A 19,136-nucleotide genomic window follows, 5' to 3' on the forward strand; every position below is an offset into this window, starting at 1 on the left:
TCTTTGCATCCCGTTGGGGGGTGGGGGGGGGGCTCTGGACAAACAGAGCGTTGCACCGTGGGGAGAGCTGGGATGGGAGGGCTCCGGGATCTGACTCCACCTCTGCCGGATGCTGGCTGTGCAGCCTTGGGATGACAACGCCTGTCTCTGAGCCCCAGGGGGCCCCATGCTCCTCAACTTGGTGGAATTTACTAGCACTGTAATCCATTACTTGTTGTCATTATCAGCTGTCATTATCAACCTGTCAAAGGTTGCCGGGAAGCTCCTGAAGGCAGATTTGCCCCAGGGAACCACTTGGGCTGGGTCCGACTCACTGGCCCCACTCTGGACCTCTTCTCCGTGGGCACCCTTTGGACACCCAAGGCCACGAGGCCCCAGCCCTTGGTTAGGAACTCCTCAGAACTGCTGCCTTCCTCACGGGGACCATGCCCCCTCTCAGAGGCCTGCCTGTAGATGAAAATCTGCTGTGCAGAGGACACTGGTTTGCAGAAAGCAGCCGACATCCGCCACAAGCCGCGGAGCCCAAGAAGCTGCTACAGAGCTCTCCAGAACCCTGAGCTTCTCCTGCGGGGCCTCCAGGCCGGCCCCTGGGGGCCAAAGGAGATACAGCCCACCTCTGATCTCTTTGGAATGGGACTTCCTCAGCTTTTCTCCCTCCTCCCTGCCTGGGGCTCCCTCCCACGCTGTCTGCCCTGTCCACAGACCTATTAGATTCCCATCTGGTTCTGGTTTTTGAGAGGCAGAGGGAGGAGAGGGTTTAGGGAGAAGCTGAGAGCTGGCTCCCAGTGGAGGCAAATCTGGTACCTTCACTTCTTTTCTTGGTGCCCCAAGCTCTGTGCATTCCCCCCCCCCACTGCCACCCGCCTACAAACCCAGATCCACATGGAACCTGCTTCTGATGGCCACTTGGACATTGGGGTCCCAGGCAGAGAAAGGAACCAGCATCAAGATCAGCTTTCCCATGAGTGCAAACACCATGTCTAAACTTGGGATCTGCTGGAGCCCAGGGATCACTGAGTGTGGTGTGTGTGTGTGTGTGTTTGCGCGTGCGTGTGAGTGTGAGCACGCACATGTTCTCATTATGTGGTAAGAACCCGTCTGCGATCCCTGAGGGAGCATATCTGAATATCTCAGCCTTTCTCCCTGAACCATCTTATCCACAGAACTTCTAGAAGTTGCAATTAATCTCTAATTTGAATTTTTAACCTCAAATGCCACATTATAAAAATAGTTGTGTTGTGTTTTATAGGCGGTATTTGTCATGAAATTATACATGGTTACAGTTTGGGCCGTGGAAAATAAAGCAAGATGCTTGTTCTGCCTGGGAGTAGCAGTCCGTCCCAGCCAGGTTGGGGCTGCGGCAGGTCCATGCCATCCTTCCAGAGAGGCGACCCCAGTCACTGGGCGGGGTTGTGTGGGGATGGGGGGGGTGCCCAGGGCTGGATAATCTGTCCCCTCTTTGGAAAGCAGAGTTAGGTACCAGCAAAGGCCACTAGAGCTAGCAAGCTCCTGGGGCCCAAAACTCTTGTCCTAACCTCAGCTCCTTTTCCAGTGGGGTCTTGGGAAACAGGGCTTAGCGGTCCTGAGCTGGGTGTCTGCCCCCTCTTCCCAAGTGTCAGAGAGAATGAGAGAGAAAATAAATTGGCCAGATGGGCGTAGCCCTGAGCCCCTGCCTGCCTGATTTCATCAGCTCCTCCCAACAGCCCAAGCTCCGGGAGCTACCACTATGCCCATTTTGCTGATGCACAACTTGAGGCTCAGGGAAATGAGGTGATTTCCCAAGATCGTCAGAAATCGGGGGTGCATTTGGGGCCAGAATCCCACAGCCAACTCAGGCCCTATCAGCAGCATGTCCTGCCCCCGAGAAGGTAGGGGACCCACTGGACCTCTCTGGGGCCAGCTTTGTTTCTAAACCAGTGCCGCCACTGAGCTGCACAGGGGACCAGGGAGATTGTCCCTGTTCCAGGATCTTGGGCACCTACGTGGGTCGAGCTCCAGCCTCGGATCCAGCATCACGGCGCCCCTTGTCCATCTCCTCCTGGGCAAGCCCGGAGAGCCTGGGTGAGGCCGGAGTGGGCACAGCCGCAGAGGCTCTGGGCCAGCCAGGCTGAGGAATACGTCGAGGACAAGCGCCTTACTGAGGACATGGTTCCCAAGGTAGCCACTCACTTCCCACACGGCGGGGAATACCGGCTCACCGAGAGAGCTCCCGGAGAGGGCCTGGGCGGTCTGGAGACTCCGGACACGCACAGACGAGCAGAAGGCACTCCCGCTGCTCTTGATAATACGAGGACAAGTCTTGGACCAGACCTCGCTCATTGCCTCGCTCCCTCCCGTCCCTCTGCTCCTGGAACGGCCAGTCTCTTTCTCACTTCTGAGCCTCTGCATCTCTTCATCCCGCCACCTGAAGCACCCTTCACCACCTCGTCTTTTGGCTCACTCCTCCAGGAAGCCTTCCCTGACCCTCCAGACCAAGTAGGGGGCCTGTTCTCTGAGCAACCAGGACATCTCCTTCCTGGCAGGGACCGCACTTCCCTGATCCCAGCTGGGACCCCGATATCCAGCGTATGCCTGACACGGGGCAGGTGCTCAAGAAATATCTGTGGAAGGAAGGAAGGAGGGCAGCGTCCCTGGGATGCCTCCCCCGTCCTTCCTCCCGTGAGACCGACGTCAGCCCCTTGAAAAGGTCACCATCTTGGGAGCCCTGCCCAGCCCAGCCCTGAGTTCACTGCACCAGCAACAGTTGCCTGAAATAGTGACCTCGCTTTCGGCCACTTAGATCTTCGCCTTCCCTTCATTCCTTCCCAGTGAAACCAGACCATTTTTCCTTCTTGTCTCCAGCCATTTCCCGCTTGGAGCCCTGACACTCTCTGGGCCCGGAGTTGCCCTGGCTGGGCGGCCGGTTAGGTGGCAGAGGCTGGCCTTTCAGTTAAAACACAATGTCCCGGGGCGCCTGGGTGGCTCAGTGGTTTAAGCCTCTGCCTTCGGCTCAGGTCATGATCTCAGGATCCTGGGATCGAGTCCCGCGTTGGGCTCTCTGCTCGGCAGGGAGCCTGCTTGCCTCTCACTCTCTCTGCCTGCCTCTCTGCCTACTTGTGATCTCTGTCAAATAAATAAATAAAATCTTAAAAAATTAAAAAAAAAAGATTGCTTTAAAAAAAACCCCCACAATGTCCCTTGGAAACACGAGAGTCCCAAAGGCTGGGGTCCCTCCCCAGCCCCCAGCCCCCCCTGGTCCCCTCCGGCCCCACACAGCCCTGGGGTCCTCCTGCCTGACTGCTAGGGGGCAGGCCCTGCACGAGGGGGTCCTGGAAAAGCCGTGCCTTCCTCAGGGCACTGCAGAAGTTTCCGGATGAGAACTGGGAAGGCGGGAGGCACAGCCTCTCCCTGGCAGGGCCCAGGACGCTTCCAGCAAGAGGTCACTGTGACTCCTTGGCCATCTGGGGGCCCGGCATGGAGTGGTCGGCCTTGCCCCGAGACTCTGGCTTTGGGCAAGTCACTCGGCCTTTCTGAGTTTCCTTTTCCTTATCTGTAAGAGGGGAGGCAGGCAGATAGGAAAGGCTGGGCAGGACATCGGGCAGCAAGCAAACGACACTGCCGTCGTGCTCCACTCCCCGGTCAGGGGCCAGAGCGCGCCTGTCCCCTGGGTTTTCCCAGCACGGTGTCTCAAAACAACACACGTGTGCACCGAATGAATGAGCAAATTAAGGGGTCCCATCCAGTGTTCTTGGAACCCCAAGGCAAGGTGTCTCTTGGCGGGGGAGGGGAAGGAGTTGAGCAGTCTCTCAGGGGAAGGCAAAAGGCCTGTTTTCTGTAGATTCACCCTGAGGAGAAACAGGGGACAAAGTGCCAAGCTGTCTTCTGTCCCGTTCCTGGGATGTCCTTCCGGCCAGCCGGCCCCATGTGTGGGAGGCAGCCCTTCCGTCTCCAGGTCCCAGAGAGGAAGCCAGGTCTCCAGGCCCCCAGCTGGGAAGACGTGGCATCGGGAGGCCCCTCTGGCTTGCCAGCCCACCGGGTGAGGGGTGGGGGGCTGTGAGGGGACGTGGGGCCTCAGTGAGGGCCGGGTCAGCCCATGCTCTCTAGAGAAGCTCGTTCTCTGCCCTTAGCTGCAGGGAGGCGGCCGCCTTTCACTCTGTGCATCTCAGCATCGTGGAAAAGTGGACTGGGGGGCCGCTGGGTGGCTCAGTGGGTTAAAGCCTCTGCCTTCCGCTCAGGTCGTGATCTCAGGGTCCTGGGATCGAGTCCCGCATCGGGCTCTCTGCTCAGCGGGGAGCCTGCTTCCTCCTCTCTCTCTGCCTGCCTCTCTGCCTACTTGCGATCTTTGTCTGTCAAATAAGTAAATAAAATCTTAAAAAAAGTGGACTGGGAGACTCTAAGGCTCGCTTCTCTACACGCCGTGGAACTGGGGGGAGTCGCTTGCCCTCTCCCGCACTGCTCCCGCACTGGAATCCTAACAGCAGACACCCGTGTCCACCTGTACTCCAGCACCGCCCTGCGTCTGTCCGCTCTGCTAGGAGGCACGGTTCCTCTCCCCCTTGCCGACCCAGGCGCTCAGAGAGAGGAAGAAACCTGCGCAGGTCACACAGCCGGTGTGGACGGTCCCCACGCAAACAGACCCTCGGTTGACCCGTTGTCATCAGCAAGAAGAGAGTCTCAGCAGGGGTGAGGGGTGCAGAGGCAGGAGGCCCAGGAGAGACCAGGACGGGGGCCAGGCTCCCCCGAGGGCCCCGCACCCACCCTGGGGAGGGGGCAGCCAGACCCCGGGCCCCGCGCGGCCTGGCTGCCCGCTGGCTGGACCGGCCGCCCGCAAGACCATCTTGAGAGCATTAGGGGCTGCTGTTAACAGATGTTTTCTGTTACGTGTTATTTGTTAGTCTAATGAAAGGAGGTGCACTGGCTTTCAAGACCTCGGCGTTCTGCGGGGGTTTTATATGGGAGGCCCGCGCCGAGCTCTGGTACAGGAGAGGCCCCGGGCCCCTGCCAGGCGTGCCGGGCGGCTCCCGCTTTGATTCCGCGGGTTGCAGTCATCCGCGTGGTAATTCCAGCTCTGGTTAAATGTCACTTTTAATAATGCCATCTCTGGTGTGGAAACGTCTGCGCCCACGGCAAGGAGGGAGGACGGACCAGGAGGTGGGATGGGGGGCCCGGGGGGCAGTACCTGGGGCCGGCAGACAGCCCGGCCCCGGGGACCCCACGGGACAGCGGCGGGCGGGCAGGATGCTGGGAGGGGGCTTTGGCCGTGCCAGGAGAGGCAGAGGGCCCCCGCCCCCGCCATGCCCCAGCGCTGGCAGCTGGAGGGTCTGCGGCAGTCCGGGGGTGCTCACCCCTTCATGCACAGAAAGATGATGGGAACCTACGTAATGCAGATGCCCAGGTCCCGTGGCGCGTCATGCCGCGGGCTGGGGTGCGGCCCTAGGACACGCATTTCAACCGGCTGCCCCGGTGACTCTCATCAGTGATTTCTGGGACCACGTGCGGATGAACAGACGGTGCAAACTCCCTCAGACCCGCGACAGGCCGTGCCCGGGGCCCCACCTACGGCCTCCTGGGGAGCAGCGTCACAAAGGTGACACCCCTGGCCTGGTCGGCTCTCAGGCTACAAGGTGCGTGCTCGGCTCTGGGGTGGAAAGGCCCCTGTGGAAGCTTCCAGTCTTCTTGCCCCGGCCCCCCACCCTTTCACTGCCTCACACCAAGGACCGTCCCCCAAAGACCAGTCTGCCCGGCAGCTCCTGTCCACCTCCTGGCCCCCAGGCCCCCCTGCACCCCGCCAACCGGAAGGTCCCAGCTGCCCCTCCCATGCACGGAAAAGCAGAATGGATCACAGGAGGGACCAAAAATAATGTCTTCCAGAGCCTGCTTCGTCTTTTAGGATCTAATAAAAGATATCACTGGCTGTAAAGTGCCCCATGTGGACAGCGCCTGTCATCACGGTGGCGCTCGGAGCCAGGCTGGGGACAGGCAGCTTCCCAGATGTGGGAGGGACACAGCCTCGTAGGGGCAGTGAGAGCAGCTGGGTTGTTTAGCGAACCTGAGATTCCACGACTCCTGCCCTCTGGCCAGGGCGAGCTCTGCCCCCACTGCCACCAGGGAGCCCCCGGGTGAGGAGCCCCCTGCCGCGTGGCCCCCGCCCCCAGGCCCTCTCCTGGCCCCTGGAGCACCCTGACTGCTCAGCATGGGAGCAGGCCGGATAACGTCCCCCTCTGTCTAGGCAGGAAGCCGCCCTCCCCGGTGCTCTCCTACTCACCACCTCACAAAAGCCACTTAACCCTTTGGCCCATCCCGGAGTCTTAGGGGCCGTTCACCGCTCACCAGCTGCCTGCGGCCCCCTGCCCACTCCGAGCCTGGACTTGATCTTTTGGGCCCCGGTTGGAGCCCTGCTGAAGGGGCGTGAGTGTGTGGGTGCGGGTTTGGGTGTTGAGAGTGTGCAGGTGCGTGTGAGCGTGTGCTGATGAAGGTGTGTGTGTGTGAGCGACTGGGTTTGTGTGGGTGTGAGTGTGTGAACTGGGCTGTGGGGGGGGCGATGGTGAAAGGGTTTGTGTGTGGGGGGGGTTGTGTGTGCATTTGGGAATGTTGTGTGTGAGTATGAGTGGGTTTGTGTGTGCGTGTGTGTGGGTAGGTTTGTGTGTGTGTGAGTGGGGTTGTATGTGTGAGCATGAGTGGGTTCGTGTGTGTGCATGTGTGAGTGAGAGGGGTTTGTGTGTGTGAGTAGGTGTGTGTGTAAGTGTGCGTAGGTGTGTGGGGGGTTGTGCGTGGGAGTGCATCTCTGACTGTGTGTCTGGGAAAAACAGTCCATCACGTGGTCCCCAAAATGCCAGCCCGTGACAAGGTCTTCAGTGACCTACCACAGGACGAGAAAAACAGAGGCAACTTGTGGCTGTGTTAAGCCAGATGAAGTCAGTTTTGAGGACCAGCCTTGACTCCGAGATGCCGCAGGGCTCTCTCTCGGATGAACGGCCACGGCCGCGGGACGGTGGTGATTGTGAGTCAGTGGCTTTTCTGGGCAACTCTCGCCATCGTCCCCCCCTGCCCGTGCTTGTGGCTCTCAGCCCCTGGAAACCTCACCGGGGCCTGGGGTCTGAGGGTCTGGTCTGCGCAGGTGGCAGCAGCTCGAGGCCGGACACACAGTCGGCCCTCGGGAAAGGGCCATGGAGTGAGCGAGTGACTTAGCCTGGAAGCTGAGCCAGACGGAGCAAGGGGGCCGCCCTGTCGATGTTCCTGAGTCAGGCACCCTCTGCTGCTCTCCTGGGTCTGGGAGGCTGCAGACGGGCCTGCATAGGCAGAAGGAGACCATTCTAGGTATTTCTAGACAGACGGGGTAGAGGAACCCCCCACCACTCACTTCACACCTTCCCAAACCCAAGCTGGGCAGACCCCGACAGTGCCTCCCATGGGCCTGTGATTCAGGCCATCCCGCTGAGGGGACCCCCTCGGCGGGCTGCCTCATGGCCCCCTGAGTGCAGCCCACAACTGCCTGGGAGACCAGCGCGCATCCCAGGGGCTCCAGGGATGGCCTTGGGGAGTAGCAGAAAACAAGGGCTTCAGAACAGGACCGATCTGGGCTGGAACCCTAAATCCTCAGGAAGATGGGACCTCGACCAGGGGCTCATTTCCCTCCATGTAGAATGGGGATGATGGAAGGACCCACTTCCGTGCTGGGAGGACAGCAGGGCTCAGGCAGGTAGGTGGAGTCCTGGGGGGCACACGGCGAGCGCCCAGTTAACAAGCCTGTGAAGGCCGCTGGCCACTCTCCCTGCATCCCTGGCATGACCCCTGTCCCTTGTCCCCTCCCACAGCCTCCAAGCCCAGCCCCTGGCCAGGTTCCAACCCTGATGTGCCATTTGGAGGATGCATTCAGGGGACCTACGGGCTCTCCCTTAAATCACCCCCAAGATTCACTTGCACCTGGGGTCAGCCACTGTCCTTTGGGTCTTGAACAACACGTGAGCCTGTCAAGTTTCGCCTTATCCCATCTGACCTCACCTTCCTGCCTAGGACAGGCCACCAAACCCCCTCCTTCTTGTCTTTACCCATTTAGAAGCCCTCAGTGCGGCACAGGGCCGTGTAATAGCCCGACTCCGTGCAGCCCTCCAGGCCGATCCCTTCCTGCCTCTCTGTCCCCTCTGGTTCCCCAAAAAATCCCACCCCTCCCTTCCCAGCTAGGAGACCTTGGGCCGGTGGCTTTGCCTCTCTGGGCCTCCAAAAAATAGGGACGGCATGTCACTAGTCCTGCCTGACTCACAGGGCAGCTGTGGACACCACCCACTCGGGGCTTACCACACCTAGAGGGACATCCCTGTCCATGGTGCCCATTTCACAGATGGCAACACTGAGCCTCGGGTTGCTTTCTGGGCCTCGAGTGTGGTGTGCAGACAGGCGTTATCACTGCTGCTCCCAAGCTACTTTTCCAGAGTCTTCTGGGAGGGAAGAGAGACAGCTCCAGCCCTGTTGAGCTTCTGCCCATGGGGAAGGGCCCTCATGGGGTGCTGTGGCGGGTCCAAGGCTCCTGTGCCACAGCCCCAAGCTCCACGCAGATGATCTGCATGACCACCCTGGAGCCGAGAACAATGAACTAACACGAGGGCCCGGCTTTCTGAGAAAAAGCCGGAGGGGCACCCCTCCCACCAGCCACCCTGGTGGACCGGGCAGTTCTCTCCGCTGAATACCCTGGGCTCGCCGTTTCCAGACCTGGTTCCTCAGCCTCTCCCTCAGCCTCCTCTTCCTGCTCAGGGCGGGTGCCAAGGGCCGCCCTCACCAGGACCCAGAGCCCGGAGACTCCATGTTCCTGGGGCATCTTCTCAGCCTGGTCAGACCGCGATGAAGGACAGGAGAGGCCTCTCAAACATCTGCGTCCTGCCTCCCACTGTTCAGGTGGGAACTGAGCCCCGAGGAGGGATTGGACATGCTCAAGGTCACGCAGGGAGGGGGCAGCAAAAGCCAGGGCTCCTCGCCCGTGGAAGGGGAGACTTTACCCCCCTCCCCGCCTCCCGGAAATGGAGGCAGAGAAGCAAAAGAGGGAAGAACAGCAGGTTTAATCCGAAAAAGGCCCTTCGCGGAAGAAAGCCTTCTTGTCTTTTTCCCCCACCAGCCTGTGCTGTCCCGGCCGCCCGCTTCCCGGGCTCCTGCCATCACCGGCCCAGGGGCTGCGTGGCCACCTGTCACAGCGAGCTGGGGGAGGCAGGTGGCCGAACCCCGTGGCCAGCTGCGGGGAACAGTGTGACGCTTCCTCCAAACATGAAACCTAGAATTGCCACGTGACCCAGGAGCCGTTCCACTTCTGGGCACAAACCCCGAAGAAGAGAAAGCAGGGATGGGAAGAGGTATTTGCCCACCCATGTTCACGGGCATTAGTCACGGCGGCCTCGAGGCGGAAACACCCAGGTGTCCGGCAGCAGCGGGACAGAGAGTTGTGACGCGGCGTCACCCTCGCACGTGCACTGGAATATTCCTCAGCCCCCCCAGAGGAAGGAGATCCCTACACCCGGGCCACGTGGCGGAACGTGGAAGATGTCACGCTAGGTGACATAAGCCAGACAGCAAAGGACGAATGTGACAAGCTTCCCTTCCATGAGGTCCCTGCAGTCGTGGGACTCACAGAGACGGACAGGAGAGGGGTGGGTGCCAAGGGCGGGGAGGGGGATGCCGAGTCGGTGTTTCATGGGTGCAGAGTTTTATCCGGGGAAGATGAGAAAGTTCTGGAGATGGAAGCTGCTGATGGTTGCCCGACAAGGTGAATGTGTTTTATGCCCCTGAACTGTGTGCTTAAAAAAATGGTACAAGGGGTAAACCCTCCGTTGGGTATATTCCACAATAAATGTTTTCAGAACTTAGAGGCAAGTTCTGCTGAGCCCTAGATGGTCCCCTCAGGTCCTCCGCTCAGACACTCGGCCCTTCCCGCCCATCACTGGCAAGGGGAAGGGGCAGGTCCCCACCCCAAACCAGGCTCACGCTCGGCTTCCTGGACCCCCATTAGCAGCTGTGGCTGAGGGATCGGCTCTGTGGAGGGAGCCCCCGATCTCCACCCAATCCACCCCAGGGCTCTCGTCACCCTGGCTCAGCCTGTGCCCCCAGCTTCCGAGCACGGGGCTGCTCTGACTCTCTTGGTCCTGAGGTCTCGGAAACAGGTACCAGCCCTCCAGAGGCTGGAGGCGGGGGGGCTCCCTGGCTGGGGTGGGGTGGGGCTCTCCAGCCCGGCCCCAGGAGCTTTGTTTATTTTCCCAGTGTGTCCGCATCCCTGTTTCCGCCCTGCCCACAGGAGGGAATGCTTTAAAGAAAATCCCAGTTATTAATGTGGTTTCTTTTGTTGTAAGTCATTGCAAAGGCAGCAAACGAGGGTTTATTTTCCTAACGTGCTTGGCATAGCTCAGCACCGGCCGCAGACTTCAGCGTTTGATTTGGGAGGAACGCGAGACCCCGGTTTGCTCTGAGTCACCAGCGAAGCCACAGCCTTCCCGGCCAGTTCCGGGGGCGCCTGCTCTGGGAAAATCATTGGCAAGCGTAGGGTACATGTACTGGTGGCTTTGGGAAAACAAAAGAGCAAAAAATATTTTAAAAAATTAAAAACGTGAAACCTTGCTACCCTCGCAGATTTGAAAATGGATCAATTTTCTTAACGCATGAGTCTCCCCACAGACCCTTCATTTTTAATACGGGGTCCTCCATCTCTTTGTGATGTCAGTTGCTTTCTTTGGGCCCAGAAACCGCTCCCGAAGCCACACGAAAACCCACTTCTGAGCACGTCCCGATCTCCAGCAGGCACCAGCGTTCCCCGCAGGCCCAGGACTAGGGGGCAGAAGTCGCAGCCCAGGGCCCATGCCTGCTGGCCTGGGGTCCAGAGTCCTGGCACCCCGAGGTTTAGTTGGCCACTTAGGAAAGGGGTCCAGTGAGATGCGGGGAGGAAAGGTTCCTTCTCCCCCACTTTGGAGACCTCAAGACCAAGACACGCATCCATGGTGAGTGTTAGTGGGCGGGGGGCACCTGCCTGAGAGGGCAGGCTATGGAAGGAGAGCAGGGTGGTTGGCTTCTGTCCTCTCTCTGCAGGCCCAGACCCAGCAGCGCTGGGCGGGGATTCCAAGGTAGGAGGCAGCCGTGAGCCCCTCCTTGAGCCTTCAGCCCTTTGTCCCTCACTGGTGAGGGGAAGGAGACGCCAGTCTGTGGGGGATGTTGCTCTAGTCCCGTCCCACCTGCCTGCACACCCAGTGCCTTCTCTGTCCCCAGTACCGCGTACCCCTGGGGTGTGGAAGCCCCACCTCCGGAAAGGCCCTGCAGGCCTCCAGGGCTCAGTGGAGAGTGGCGAGGCCCCAGGGGGCCGCTGGGGAGGCCCACTACCCACCAAGCTGCCTGGGGGGCTGCCAGAGACCCCCCCCCCCGGTCCAGGCACTTAATGTCCCCAGTTGGCATGAGCTGTTCTGGAACTCCCCAGAAAAACCCTGGGTTTGGAAACCTTCTACGCTGTGTCCAAGAGAAGCAATGCCTTCCACTGTCTCTCCCCACGGCTGGGGGCCAGGGTGGAGACCGGCACCAGCCCCTGGCTAGGACCTGAGTATAGAGAACGCCTGTGCCTCCTTCCCTCCGCCCTCGTTACTGCCGCCCTCCTCTCTTCTCTCCTTTCCTTTTCTCCCTTCGTTCTTGGCTTCGCCTTCAGTTTGCTCCTCCTCTGCCCACTGCCAAGGGGGTCCCGCATTCACCAGAGCCCTCTCCTCTCCCCTTACGGGAAGCCAGCTCTGAGCCAGCTGTGCTCCTCCCAGGAGACCCGAGGTCCTGCAAGAAACTCAGGGGGACAGAGCCCCTCTCCTCCTGAACCAGCAGGTCCCCCACCTAACCCCTGGTCCAAACCAGACACCTTCCTTCTGCTTTTCCCTCAGGGAAACCCCAGCTCCCGGGGGTGGGTCGGCCGGCTTCATGCTCACCCTGGAGGGAGCAGAGAGACGCCGGTCCACCGTGGCTGGTGGGCAGCGGGCGCCCCTGGGAGGGAGCCAGTAACCGCCGGACGCAGCTGGCAGCAGCTGGGTACCGAGGCGCAGCTGCGTGTCAGGCGTGCCTCGCGTCCGCACGTGCTCCTGGACCAGGTTTCAGATGAGGCTGAAGTCACCTCTGCTTTCCCTGCACCTTCTCGCACGGGAAAAGCAGGGCATGTGGCCAGCCGGGGGCTCTCTTGTCTGAGACCTGGAGGCTGGTGCAGGACGTGGGGGTCCCCAGGAGTGGGAAGTGGTCCTCCCGCAGGCCAGGCTGCTCTCCGGAGCTAGGGGCGGGGACCGTGGTGTCAGCCACCCTATCTCCTCCACAGGGTGTGGGTGAGCAGGCGGGACTCCTCTGACCTCCCCCCCCACCCCCCAAACCAGCCAGGGCCTGGGACCGGGGCTTTATCTTCATCTTCTCCCGCTCTGGCTCCTCCTCCCCTCCCCCTTCTCACCAAGGACTCAGGCCCCTGTGATCCAGTGTGACTTTCTGGGGGAAAAAAAAAAAGCCACTTGGGTGGGTTGTTTGTTTTTAAAGCCCTTTTCTGATGACCTTTAACCTCGGCAGAGGAGAGAGGCCTAGCTGGCTCCTTGGGCTTGGGCTGTTCCACCGAGGAAGCTGCTCCTGGGGCAGGCAGACTGGAGGTGGGGGCCGGCATCCCTATCCCAGCCAGGGAACCCATCCGAGGACCTAGCAGTAGCTGGAGTGGGATGGGAGGCAGGCGGGCAGAGTTCGGACGGAACCCAGTTGTGTGGCTTGGATGCTCTGGCCCTCGCAAGCCTCGGTTTCCCTAGCTGTGCCGCGGCAATAATCACACCCACTTCCCAGGGGACTCATCCGGCAGCGCGGCCCCAGGGCTGTCCCCCGCCCCCCGCCCCCGCCCCCGCCCCGGGCACAAAGGCGGCCCACTTCCCCGCCGTTCCCACGACTCGCGGCGGTGGCTCTGGCCAGAAGGCGGCCGGGCCCCTCCCCCGGGGTCGAGACCCCTGGTGCCCGCCGCCCACGCGATCACGGGTCGCGGACACACAACCTCCACCGTCCCGCGGCGCGGCGGGGCCAGCCCGGCAGCCTCCCCCCCGCAGCGGGTCCCGCGCCGCGCCCGCGCCCCGGGACTCTCCCCCCCTACCCCGAGCTCCCCCCACCGGCCGGCCCCGGGCCCCGCGCTTCCGTTCCCACGCCCCCGGGGCCCCGGCGACCCCGGCGCGGCCCTGCCCGGCGCCCGCACTCACCGTCCTGCGGCGCCGCCTCGCTGCCGCTGCTGCCCCCGGACGGCTCCCGCGCCGCGCCCTCCCGCGCCTCGGCCCTGGCCGCGGGGCGCACCGCCAGCCGCCCGGCCGCCGCCACCTCCTCCAGGTCCAGGAGGTGGCTCACCGTGAAGTTCTTGCGCGCCTGGGCGCAGTCGCCGGGCCCCAGCGCGGAGGGCGGCGGCGGCGGCGGCGGCCCCGGGCCCAGCGGCGGCTTGTCCAGGGCGAAGGCGGCGGCGGCCGCGCTGTCCATGCCCGCGAGGGCCCCGGCGTCGCCGGCGCGGGTGGCAGGCGCGGGTCGGAGCGAGCGCGCCCCGGCCGCCCCGCGCTCGGGCCCCGCTGCCCGCCGCCTCCTCGCCCCCCGGCCGCCGCGGCCCGCCCGGCGCTGACGTCGGGGAAGCAAACTTTCGCCCTCCCCTCCGCCGCCTCGCTCGCTCCAAGTTGCTAAAACGCGAGCTCCTCGGGCCACACGCCCCTTCTTGAAGCCGACCTCGCCCCTGCCTCTCCTCCTCCCTCCGCCGCGCCTCGCCCGCCCCCACCCTGCGGCTGCGGGGGGCGGGGAGGGGGTCCCGCGCCGAGTCCGGCGGGAGGCTGGGGGCGGGGAGAGGGGGAAGGAGGGGTGTCCTCCCTCCACCCCTCCCCCCCGTCATAAGGAGTAGGAAAGTTCAGTGTTTGGGGTTGGTTAAATCCCCAACAAGTGTGCGTGTTGGGGAGGGGGTGGGAAGCGACCGTGGAGGGATTAGCAGCGCACACACTCCCCCCTCCACTGCCCCTTCCATTCACAAATTCCTCCGCAAGGGTGAAGGGGGGCGACTCTGAGACAGTTGACAGCGAAGAGCCTAACTCCACCCTCATTCCCCCACGCACCCCAATGCCTTCCTCATCTGCGGGAAAGAAGCCGAGGTCCACCTTGGTCACTCCACTTGCCTCCCCCCCACCCCCATCCAGGAAGCAGCTCATTCTCAAGCTTCTGGGGCGTAGACACTGCGCGGCACCCCAACACGCACCCCTGGTAGCCCACCTCCAGGAAGCTCCAGGCCCTCCCCAAGGAAAATCAAGCCGGTAGGAGAGAGTTTTCCCCTCCAGAATCCCTAGTTTACACACAGAGAGGATAGACAGCCAGACGACAGCCAGACTGACAGATGGGGGACAAGGTAAGAGAGAGGCAGGCTTGGGTCTCTGCTCTTGTTTTTGTTTTTCAAGGAGAGCGTGGAAAAGATGCCTCTGGTGGCAGAACTGAGACTGAAAGCCATCCGGGTGCCACGGGCCTTTCCGCAGGCAGCTGCTGGGCCACCTGGCTCTGTCCCTGCACAGCCATCTTTTCGGAGTCACGGCAACAAGCCCACCAGGAGCGAGCCTTCAGGGTGTTCTTTCTGTGCTTCTGCACGGAGACCCAGCCCAGGGCCCCTCCCTGGAAGCCTGCAGCCCAGCAGAGTGGATTCTGCATGAGTCACATTTTTCCCCCAGAGACAATGGAAAAACCCCTAAAATGAGGCTGAGTGTCCCCCAGATGGTGTCAACCGGGGCAGTCCTCAGAGGTGCACACATGGGCGGATTGAGGGTTCGGAGCTTATGGTGTTTCTCTCTTGGAAAGCTGCCCCCCAAGGAGTGCCCAGTGAGAAAAGCCAGCGAAAGAAGGGGCAGTGCACACAGTGGGTGTGGCTGAACCATTTTCTGAGGGACCGAGCAGAATGGGGCAGCTACCGGCTCTGGGAACTTGCTGGGAGTGCCCCGCCCTCCTGGATCGCCCACCAAGCCAAGAGTGGGGGCTCATCCCAGGAAAAGGGCTGCTGAGTGTCTCAAACAGCTTCGGTGTCAGAGTCCAGGTTCCAGGCTCAGCTCTGTCTCATGCTGGCCTCCAGCCGGTCGCCTTCCCTTTCCTGACCCCCAGCTTCTCCCCCATAGGTTGCGCCGAAAGAAGTACCAGTCTCCTGGGCACTAGGGGGATTCTGCAGGTGAAATCTTGGGCCCAGGGCCTGGAATACAGGGAGGGTACTGTCAGGATGGGCCTGTGGACCTGGGAAGGGCCCAGGAAATGGTCTATGTCCCATTCCCTTGGATGACAGATGAGGAAACTGAGGCAGCAAAGGCAGAGGCTCCTTCTAGAGCTCGGAGAACCAGATTGTTTTGTCCAAGCTCTTCCATTGAACAGGTGGGTAAAGTGAGGCCCAGGGCCAGGAGGTATAGTGAGTGAGTCTCAGTCACAGCGGCTTCCTCCGTCAGCTTGGTCATTCACTCATCCTACACGTACAGAGAGGTTATGTCCTGGATCTCTGTGCGATGAGGATGGTCTGGCCCCAGCCTTCTGGGTTAAAATCCAGGCCTTGATCTTCCTAGCTGTGGACCTTAGAAGTCTCTTTACACTGTTCCTCTCAGTTATCTCATCTGTAAAATGGGCTGTTAGGAGAATTGAGTAAGTTGATATAGATATAGATCAATAGGTCAACAGATCGATCTATATATTGTGGGGAACCTTGTATGCAGTGAGCACTGTGTCAACAATTACCACTTTTAAAAAAAATTTTTTTGAAGATTTTATTTATTTATTTGACAGACAGAGATCACAGGTAGGCAGAGAGGCAGCCAGAGAGAGAGGAAGGGAAGCAGGCTCCCCGCTGAGCAGAGAGCCAGATGCGGGGCTCGATCCCAGGACCCTGGGATCATGACCTGAGCCGAAAGCAGAGGCTTTAACCCACTGAGCCACCCAGGTGCCCCAACAATTACCACTTCTAAAACATTTATTCCAAGGGATGTGTAGATGGCTCAGCAGTTAAGCATCTGCCTTTGGCTCAGGTCATGATCCCAGGATCCTGGGATCGAGTCCTGCATCAGGCTCTCTGCTCAGCGGGGAGCCTGTTTCTCTCCCTGCTTGTGCTCACTCTCTCTCACTCTCCCTCTGACAAATAAATAAATAAAATCGTAAAAAAACAAACCAAAACAAAAAAACTCCCACACTTCTCTTCCAAGGAGCAGTGGAGGGCAGTGGTAGCGAAGTCAGACTCTGGAGCGGCAGTTGGTGGGGGGGGGGGGGCATGGGTTTGGATATTTTCCCCGCCACTTACGAGCTGTGTGGCCTTGGGGAGGTCACTTACTGGTTCCCTCCGAGGCTGGCCCATCATCTGTACATGGGGATCATAAAGGGACCAACCCAAAGAATTCCTGCGAATTTGGCATTATTATTATTATTATTATTATTATTATTACTGCTGTTGCCCTTCAGTTGTTGCTACCTTCACCAGTCCTGGGGCTGGGGGCCGGGGTGGTACGGGCGTGGCAGAGTGGGGAAGGAGAGGCATAGCCTCTTTCCAAAGCTCAGGCTTTAAGCAAGAGAGAGCTCCAGGCCTGTCGTGGCAAGGAAACGCACCCAAGGAAACTCCAGTTAACCCCAAGAGGACAGAACTCATTACCCCAAAGGGATACGGCTAGAAAAGAAATAATTTCCATGGTCATACAGATCAATGCTGTGATGCTAACTCAGAGCGGGGAATGAGGGGTAAATAGGATCCCAGTTGGGAACCTTGGTTCGAAGAGGGCTTATAGAACCAGGCCTGCTCCCGGCAGCTGGGATGGGGAGAAATAAAGGGGAGAGAGACGATCCTGGCTCACCAGAGAAGATTCCATGGAGAAGAAGCTGATGCTTAATTGGTGGGTCTGTTGGAAGGGGGATCCTAGGTCTGACCATGAGTGGAAGTGCATATTTGGGACACCTGCGTGGTTCAGTTGGTTAGGCATCTGCCCTTGGCTCAGGTCATGATCTTGGGGTCCTGGGATTGAGCCCCGCGTCAGGCTCCCTGCTCAGCAGAGAGCCTGCTTCTCCCTGTGCCTCTGCCCCTGCCGCTCTCTCTATCTCTCTGGCAAATAAATAAAGAAAATCTTTAAAAGAAAAAAAAAAAAGAAATGCATATTTACCTGAGTCTCAAAAGCTAATGTGCTAAAAAAAAAAAAAAAAGAGTTAATTTTCTTACCACAGAAATAAGATGCTTAGAGATTTTAGAAAACATAAATAAAATTAAGGAAATAAAAATCACATATATCCCATTGTAAGAGCTCTCTGACTCAGAGTAAGTACTCAATACACTTTTTAAAGATTGGTTTAAGGCCATAAGAGACTCTTAATTTCACAAAACAAACTGAGGGTTGCGGGGGGTGGGGGAGGAGGGGGGTCAGGAGAGGGTGGTGGGGTTATGGAGACTGGGGAGGGTATGTGCTATGGCGAGTGCTGTGAAGAGTATAAACCTGGTGATTCACAGACCTGTACCCCTGGGGCTAATAATACACTATATGTTAATTAAAAATTAAAAAAAAATTTTTAAAGTTGGTTTAAGGAGAGAGATTGAGGATAATCGCTGTATTTATTCAATATTGAAGGCCAAGGAAAGCAATACGACAAGGAAAAGGAATGAGCTAAAAATAATTTTCGAGTATATCTTTCTAGCTTTTATCTATATTCTAGATAGACAAAGATCATCTTGTAAGTCAAGATATTGTAAGTCGAACTACAATGTAACAACCTTTTGTAAGTTGCTGACTGTCTCGTCCACCACTATCTTTAATGAAAGCCCAGGGACGCATCAGTCCCTACTGTTATACGTCCATACTTCTTTTCTTGATAATAAATACCTAGGATGTCAATATGGTAGGCTGATAATAGCCTCCCAAAGATGTCCACCTCATAATCCCCGGAATTCGCGGATTTGGTAGTAGATGGAATTAAGCTTGCCTCTCAGGTGACCTTAAGTTAAGGAGATCCTTTTAGATTACAGGGTGTAATCACGTGGTCCTTTAAAGTGGACAAGGGAGGTAAGGGGGCCAGGGTCAGAGCCATACAATGTGAGAAAAACTCACTGGCTTTGAAGAAGGAGGAAAGCAGCCACAAGTAAGGTGGACAGCCTCTAGGAGCTGGAAAAGCAAGGAAACAGAGTCGTCTTCCCCAGAGCCTGTAGAAGGAAATGCACCCCTGCCCAGCCCCACTTTGTTTCAGCCCAGGACTCTCTGATCTCTAGGCTGGAAAGTTAATGCATTCGTATCGGTTTAAAATACAAGGCTTGGGATCATTTGTTACAGCAGCAAATACAGAACTCACACCCTGAGTCAAAGATGCTGCCAAAGATTTAAGACTTTTGATCATTATTGCCGGATCGCCTCAAGAAAGGTTGTATCAATGTCTACTCCTGGGTCTCTGCGGCCCCGGTTAACGTGAGCTGGTTTGCTTGTTTGTTTACAGCAATGTCTTTCTGGATTTATTGGACACAAATAAAACGTGCACGTGAGCAATATGTTCGTGTTCTTCCCCGTGCAGCCTGGGGCTGGGATGGGTGCCTGACTCACGCCAGCACCATCGTTACTTCCAGCGCCTTGATGGTGTGGATCAGAAACTTCTGGAAGCCGCTGGGTGGTATGCACTTTGTTTTCTTGTTGCTCTTATAAGCACCGCTGGGCCTCAAGAACTGGCCCCCAAGCCATCTCTGAATCCAGTGAATTCAACTGGCCAGTGCCGGTTACATTTCATTTTGACCTATCAGTCTCCCTGGGACCAGATGAACTTCTTGGTTCTCTTTGTGATGATCTTGGACTTCACCACGGGTCCCAGGGCAGCGTGACACCCGGGTGTTGATGGCTGCCCCTTTTTGTAAGCAGGGCTGAGCCAGAGGGGTAATAATAATTTATTCTCAATTTTGAAAGGCATTTCCTGTTTCAACCTGCATACATTGAATTATTGCTGAAGGTAAATTTTTTTTCTTAAGATTTTATTTATTTGTCAGAGAGAGAGAAAGAGAGAGAGAAAGCACAAGCAGGCAGCACGGCAGGCGAGAGAGAGGCAGGCTCCCCGATGAGCAAGGAGCCGGATGCAGGACTCGATTCCAGGACCCTGGGATCACGACCTGAGCCAAAGGCAGCAGCTTAACTGACTGAGCCACCCGGGCATCCCAGATTTTT

The 19,136-nt window shown here is 58.6% G+C and overlaps 1 protein-coding gene across 1 annotated transcript in view; it reads right to left on the reverse strand.

Moving 5' to 3' along the window:
• The window catches only part of PRRX2 (paired related homeobox 2), a 41,656-nt gene extending 27,784 nt beyond the window's left edge, over positions 1–13,872 (reverse strand). Inside the window, exon 1 of the mRNA XM_046023350.1 lies at positions 13,185–13,872. Coding sequence (XP_045879306.1) covers positions 13,185–13,452 — 268 coding nt within the window. The 5' untranslated portion in view covers positions 13,453–13,872. The remainder of the gene's footprint in view (positions 1–13,184) is intronic.
• Between the last annotated feature and the right edge of the window lie 5,264 nt (positions 13,873–19,136).

The sequence above is a fragment of the Meles meles genome, chromosome 11 (genome assembly GCF_922984935.1).
Source record: "Meles meles chromosome 11, mMelMel3.1 paternal haplotype, whole genome shotgun sequence".
NCBI classification, from domain to species: domain Eukaryota; kingdom Metazoa; phylum Chordata; class Mammalia; order Carnivora; family Mustelidae; genus Meles; species Meles meles.